Raw genomic sequence first — 7,595 nt, 5'->3', positions numbered from 1 at the left:
ACTGTATAAATGCTGATGACAGGGGAGTAAGCTGACCAAGTCCAGAGGGACAGAAAGTAAGTTAGATAAAGGAAGGATTGATAGTATGGCAGGGAGGGGAAAACATGCTAATGATGGGGCCCATGAGAAAGAGAAAATGGGTCGACCTGGCTGAAAGCAGCCATGTCATGACCTGGCCTAGAGTAGATAAAGGACATTGTTAGCTCAGTTGGCTGGATGGCTGATTTGCAATGCAAAGTGATGTCAGCAGCATGCATTCAATTGTTACTATATTGGATTCTCCTTCTCAACCTTTCGCCTTGCCTTAGGTTTGATGACCTTCAGCTTTAACCACCACCAGTGTCTCTCTCTAACAACAGAGTAGTCTTATGGCCTGGTAGGACGATGGGGGTAACTTTACCTGAAAAGGTGCCGTGGCCCTAAAATCATTGAACTCGATATTGATCCTGAAGTTTGAGTTTCCCAAGCAGAAAGCAAGATGCTGGTCTTCCAGCTTGTACGTAGTCTCGCTGGAGCATAGCAGCAAGCCTGAGACAGAGATCTTGGTCTCTTTCACATTCACAACCCCCCACCCCAGACAGACAGATAGAAACACACACACACACAGACAAAAACCCACATGCATATATACACTTACACGTTTGTGGGGTGCATTTGTACTTGTAGAGTTACATTGCACTTTGCTCAAAAACTGCATGAATCCATGTAAGACTGTTAACTCACTTTTTAGATTAGAATCAGTCTAAACATTATGGCACAGACAGGGAACACAGGGGGCTAACACCTTCAACATCGTAACATCTTATCTGGCTGACACCAATTGTTACAATTAACTGAGAATGTAACTTCTAAAAAACGTTTTGTGACTTACATATGAAAGAAGTGAAACTATCATGGTCATTCTAACAGATGAGAGACTGAACAAACAAGCAAGGTAGTTTTCAATGTATAATTTCAGTTACATTACACTGTAAACTTTTGCTGATAATTCTGTCTTACAATTGTGTACTCCACAACCACCTGATAAAGGAGCGGCACTCCGAAAGCAAGTGCTTCAAATTAAACCCGTTGGACGAGAACCTGGTGTTGTGTGATTTTGAATTGAATTCAAACATGATTCACTATAGCAAGAGAGAGAATCAGCAGTTAACTTGAAAAGAATTGATGTCCACACAAAATTGGAGTCTGAAACAGTGAGGTCCACAAGAAATTTAGATCACAGTGAACAGAAAACAAATTGTCAGTTTAATACACAGGTTTTTTAAAATGTTCATTTGTGTTGATGGGTGTCACTGGCTGGCCAGCATGTATTGCCTGTTCCTAGATGCCTTTGAGAAGGTGGTGATGAGCTGCCTTGTTGATCCGCTGAAGTCCACCTACTGCGTTTTGACCCACAATGCCCTCAGGGAGGGAATTCCAAGATTTTGAACCAGTGACACGGAAGGAATGGCAATATATTTCCAAGTCAGGATGGTGAGTGGAGAATTTGAAGATGGTGGTGTTCCCACATGTCTGCTGCCCTTGTCCTTGGTAATGGTTGAGAGTTTGGAAGGTGCTGTCTGAGAATCCTTGGTGAATTCTACAGTGTATCTTGTATATAGTATGCACTGCCACTCCTGAGCCTTAGTGGTGCAGGGAGTAGGTGCTTTTGGGTATAGTGCCATACCACAGGAATAGATTGAGAACCCGAGGTTGAACCAGAGCCAAATGAAAAAATTGAGAGGCAAAAGCAGTCAGCTGGACAGGATCCAAACAGATTTAACCAGAAAACTAAAAATGTAGAGCAGACAGACTAAAAAAGTGAAACCGTATTTGGGACTCCCACTGAAACAACAATGGGAAGTACATTAGAATAGTGGTTGATTTTAGGACAATTGTTTACACACTGAAAATAAATTTTTACTTTAAAATTTCACATTTTGGGTGTTGCTAGAAGCTGTACCCCATAAGAAGCGTCTCTTGAATCAGGCCTTTTCCTGTATCTTTCCCCTCTGTGTTGTTCCAAGTACGGACCCCAATCTGGGGCTGATGCACAAGCTGCAGATATCTTCTGTGAAGCAAAAAGCAAAATGTTACATTTCTACTAAATTTTAACCAGGTACGTAACCTCTAACTGGGGCAATTGGAAACAAAATCCTGCTTGTAATGAATTAATCCTGATTTTAATGTAATGAGGAAATCACATTTGGAAGCCCAAGTGGCCCCATTGTTTCAGTGCTGGGCTTTGTCATGATGGCTTAATTCATCCCTGCTCCAGGATTCCTGACCAGTCCCGCAGTCTTAGTGACAGCTCCTGACTGCTCATGAAACGCTCTGTATTTAAAGGGACCTGAGCAGCAGTTGGAATGGCTGTGTCCTAGTTTCCTTGGGAAAGCAGAAGAACGATGACACAAAGATATGAGAAGGCTGCCTTCAAACTCCTGCCCCAACCCTCAATCCCACCCCTTACTGACTCATTTCCCAACACTCGAGGTGAAGGGAGGGATTGCTACCCATGGAGAGTGCAAGGGGCCAGCTGCCTTGTTGTGGTTGGAGTGTGCAGAAGCAGTGAGCAGCAGTAGGACACTCCTGAGAACATGGAGCCAGCCCCCAGGTGGTTTAATCTCCTAGAAAAGGACAGGAAAAGTAAATCACAAAGTACTTACAGGTGATAGTCCCAACTTTCTGTCCACCCCAGCATTCTCCTGCACAGCACTGTCAGAACAAATTCCTCTGCATCTCCACTCATCCATCCCTCTTCCAGCCTCGTCTGAACATTGTTACAATGGGTAGGGAAAGTTAATCAAATATTTAAAATGTAGTTTGTAAAACAATATCTCAGCAAACCAGTTGGGAAAACAGTTTGCATTGAATCTAAGACTTTGTGATCAGAAGAATTTAACTGTAACATTGTGGGATGGGAGCTTTAATGGAGGAATGACACCACTATCTTGAATTTCTCTATTTCATATTGTCAGCACTTTACTGGAGGACAGGGGTCTTAAATTCAAACAAATGGAAGATAATAGTAGATCAAAGGAGCACTACAAATTGATCTGTTGCTAAGAAGGCTGGTAGGCCGAAGGACTCAGAGGATGATAAGTCAGACAATTGGGAGTACAAGATTGGTCAGGAAATATAAAAGAAAACACAGAGGTAACCAGCAAGACACATGAAAATGACTGAAGTATTTCTCTAGATATGACAAACAGGAAATAATTATTGGAATTTAACATAGGTAAAATATAGACAGAGTCAAGAATCTCATTTCCTTCCTGATGAAGGGCTTTTGTCCAAAACGTTGATTTTCCTGCTCCTTGGATGCTGCCTGACCTTTCCGCCACCACTCTAATCTTGACTCTGATCTCTAACATTTGCAGTACTCACTTTCGCATTATAGAAAGAGACAAGTGTTACAATGGGCCATGAGGAAACAGCAAAGAGCTTAAACAAATATTTTGCATACTTTCACATAATAGAAAACATAAGAAACATTTCCAGATATGAGGAGGAACTAAGGGCTGAACTTTGCCACAAGTACGTGTACCTCAATGCTGGGCTAAACTCAGAAACAGAAAAAGGAGGCAACTATTCTGCTACTGGTGCTCGCCTTGGTGAGATGTGCAGCCATACAGCTACACCACAAACATGGCATTAGGTGAGAAGGCAGAATCTCCATGAACAATCAGAATGGGTACAGATTTGATTGAACCTGTGCTATTGGCTTTATTCTGTGCCATGTTCTGGTTGTCTAATCAATTGAGCTAACTGATGCATTCCTCCAACCCTAGAAATAAATAACTCATTTAAATTTGCAGGCAGTATGAAGGTCTTGTGTTACCTGAATGAAAGGAACAACGTGGGTTGGTCACACCTTGTTTGTTTTCAGCCCATTACAATATTATCCCGCCCAATTTGCAAACATTGACAATATTGAAATAATGGAATGAATATAGACTCAGCACACAAAAGCATAACAGATTACCCAGCATTCTCAAACTTTCTGCTAACTTGCTAAAGGAGCAGTATAAATCGGGAGACTAATTCATAAGAACAGAAGAACCAGGAATGGGTAATTCAGCTCCTCAAGCCTGCTCCATCATTCAATATGATCATGGCTGATCTCATCTCTGTCTCAACTCCACTTTCCTGCCCACTCCCCATCAACTTTAACACATTGCTGATTAAAAATCTGTCTATCGCCACCTTACATTTACTCAATATCTCAGCATCCACCACGCACTGAATTCCACAGATCTATGACCCTTTAATAAACGTAATTTCTCCTCATCTCTATTGTAAATCGTCTACCCCTTATCCTGAAACTATGACCCCTTGTTAGATTGCCCCACATGAGGAAATATCTCAGAATCCTCTTTAAAATTTATGAACATGTTTCCTTACCTGCCACAATGTGGAGCCCTCAGCTTGGACAACTCTCACTGCAGCCACAATGGGGATCCACATAATACAGAAGATGGTCATACACCAGCCCAGTGCTATTGCCCAGACAGGGTATTCAACAGGTCCATATGTTGGTGGGACAAAAGTTGTCAAGGACCAGAACAAGAAAACCTATTTAAAATGATTGCACAAAACAAAATCATAAGCACAATGAGATTGATTCTCTCACCTTGATTGTTGAACAATACTGAAAATAAAACGTTATAAAATTACATAAGAACATACAACTCAAAAATGAACCATTCAGCCCAACAGATTGATGCCCAGAAAGTGTTTAAGTTCCAAGCGATCTCCCACTGCTTTCCATCTAACTCTATCTGTACAAGCTTTCATCCTTTCTCTCTCATGTAACAGTCTAGCTTCCCTTTAAATATTTGCTATTTGCCTGAAATGCTTCTTGTGTTGGCACATTCCACATTCTATTTGTTCCTTGAAAACTCTCCTGAATTTCTTCCTTGCTTTATAAATGACTAACACGTGGCTGTGCCCCGTGTGTATACCACACATCCTAAGTTGTCTAAGATTGTAGAAAATGCAATGATCTCCAAGATATCACACCCTTTAGAAATGCAACATTTTGCTTATAAACTCCCCCTCGCCACTTGGAATTGCCTCTTACTACACAATGCCCTGATTAACAATTTGGCTATTCATCAAACAAACTGTCTTTATCCCATCATCACAGGCAGTAAGCATTCCTATCTGTGGAAGCTCCTTGACTACTTCCTGTAACTTCCCTCTATTCGTACTCAGTAACACATTCCACTCCCTGATTCTCTGCTTTCCTCTGAGTTGTGACTGACTCTGGAGAAAACTAACTATTCCTCCTAACTCCTCACACTACTACTGAGGTGGAGAGCCACAGTACAGATATGTTACTAAGATATGGAAATCTAGGAAGTCTTGTTGTCTTCAAATTTCAATCAATCCTAGTTCCAAAGCTCTGCCAATGCTTAAGTTTCTAATTGACATTTATTTGATATTTCAATCAATTAATCAATTTATTTAGAAATCATGTAACATCTCCTTACCACCATCAAACACGGAGTGATAAAAAACCAACAAACTCTCCACCACAGCCAGAAAAGCCAAGTCCTTTCCCCAATCATCATCTCAATGTCCTTGATGAATCGGTTTGTCCCTGTGAACAACAAGGAAGCAGAGAGACACCATCACTCATTCTGTCCTGTCTTTAGGGCAGCTTGTTTACTGTTGAAGTTCATCTTGTACAGGGTGGCACTGATGAACAGGTTAAACCAGAGAAGGGATTACGCAGGATTTCAAACTAGGGGAGTAACTTGTTCTCTGTCACCAGCCCAAATAAAATGTTTGTATACATCCTGAAGAGGTCTCTCTAAGAAAGGCTCGTGTTTCTGATCTATGCTGAGATGGACAGACCCTGTTATCAGAACGGGTGAGCCTCAAAGGGAGTCCTGTGCAGAGATGAAGAAAGGAAAATAGATTTCAGTAGATCCCAGGAAACATCACAAATACAAAAGCTGTTCTGATCTCCCACCTACTTTGATGACTGGGAGCTACTGAATGAGTTCTATAGTAAACAATAGTTTAACTTGGGGTGAACATTTTTGAACAGTTTCCCTATTAGGCACATACAAAACTGACCTGAACAACAACCAGCTGTAACATAGCAATATGAAGTATTGAAGTGTGGTAGCTGCAGGAAGCTCTGGAACTACTAAAGGACAGATTTTTGATAATTGAAGAGGATGCACTTTTAATTCCATTGTTTTCCCATGTGAAGAACTATTTAAATCATATCATTCAATTCATTTGTCTTGCAATTTCTGAAGTATCACGAAGACCTGTGTGTTGGCAATTTTATCTGAATTATTTTGTATTATTTTAGTTCTTTCCCAACTTACCATACAGCCAGCTTACACCCATGAGTTCCAGCAGTGTTACTATAATAGGGACCCATCCAGCACAGAAATAATCAATTAAATGTATCCAGTAAATTCCAGCCTGAAATTACAATAAGACATGAGCTCTTCAGAAAACCACAGCAGTCTCCTGCACAAAATAGGTGATTCCTGTGACATAAAAGTGGAGTGCTTCTATTCAGGTACAATCTGAACTTGGCTAGGATCTCAGGCTCTGTATTTAGTAACAGGAGATGGAACAGAGTCACTCAGTCCCACAACATCATTGCACTTTATCACACAAATGGTAAAATAACTGCTCCCAAATCACAGTCTTTCTTTATGTCTAAATATTTTGAAGCTTTTGACTTCCTAGTTATATCTAGCAATATATAAAAACTCAGAACAAATTATAAGAGCAACTTACCTGTGTTACACTCACAAGACCAAACAAATAAGACAACACACAAATGCCAATTGTCAGACAAAAGCGCTTTGATCGTAGATATTTTGGAAACCTGTCCAGCAGAACTGTTATGACTTTTTCTGCGAAAATGAAAATGGTTATATGCGATCAGTAATTAATTAATAACTTACACAGTTTTCACAGAAAACCAACCTGGAGATACCATAGCTCAGAAAATCACAGGGGCAGATGGAGTCACATTCCATTTTACCATGAGTCTGCTCTATCAATTATTGGAGAGTATTCAAACCTGAATATTGACCATTTGTGTTTAAACATGTTTGCTACAAGAACAGAGATTTTACTACGTAGGATCTGAATTCAATGAGAAACAATTGAAACATGGACAAATATGACCTGACTGGGGAAGCGAACATAAATTTATAATGGGCAAATTATGTCTAACAAAATTGATTTGAATGTTTTCCAAGAATTAACATGATAGACTAGAGAGTATAGATGGACTTCCAGAGTCATTTAATTGGATATGGTCAAGATTCCACCTAGAGAAATGTAAATATATGCTATATTTTGATGACAAACATCAAAACTTGATTAGCAAGAATAATACATAATTACTGCGGCTGGTTTGATGTGACTATATGGTTTCAACAAATATCTACACTGGGTTATGAATTTTTCACCAATTACTTAAATGAAGAAATGCAAAGCAATGTATTAAAGCTTGCTGACAACATTAAGTTATGATGTGAAGATCTCAGTGTTGGGCTAGGTGGACAAAGTTAAAAATCACACACCAGATTATTAGTAGAAGAGATTTATTTGCAAGTATTAACTTTCAGTGC

The 7,595-nt window shown here is 40.0% G+C and overlaps 1 protein-coding gene across 1 annotated transcript in view; it reads right to left on the bottom strand.

Moving 5' to 3' along the window:
• Window positions 1-1,929: 1,929 nt before the first annotated feature.
• The window catches only part of LOC132820048 (uncharacterized), a 172,105-nt gene continuing 166,439 nt past the window's right edge, over window positions 1,930-7,595 (bottom strand). Inside the window, exons 27-32 of the mRNA XM_060831967.1 lie at window positions 6,751-6,869; window positions 6,327-6,426; window positions 5,475-5,584; window positions 4,384-4,554; window positions 2,646-2,749; window positions 1,930-2,050 (exon numbers count right to left, since the gene is read on the bottom strand). Coding sequence (XP_060687950.1) covers window positions 1,930-2,050; window positions 2,646-2,749; window positions 4,384-4,554; window positions 5,475-5,584; window positions 6,327-6,426; window positions 6,751-6,869 — 725 coding nt within the window. The remainder of the gene's footprint in view (window positions 2,051-2,645; window positions 2,750-4,383; window positions 4,555-5,474; window positions 5,585-6,326; window positions 6,427-6,750; window positions 6,870-7,595) is intronic.

The sequence above is a fragment of the Hemiscyllium ocellatum genome, chromosome 11 (assembly GCF_020745735.1).
Source record: "Hemiscyllium ocellatum isolate sHemOce1 chromosome 11, sHemOce1.pat.X.cur, whole genome shotgun sequence".
Lineage (NCBI taxonomy): Eukaryota > Metazoa > Chordata > Chondrichthyes > Orectolobiformes > Hemiscylliidae > Hemiscyllium > Hemiscyllium ocellatum.
The sequence above is the reverse complement of the archived record's forward strand: the minus strand, read 5'-3'. Positions and strand labels throughout refer to the sequence as shown.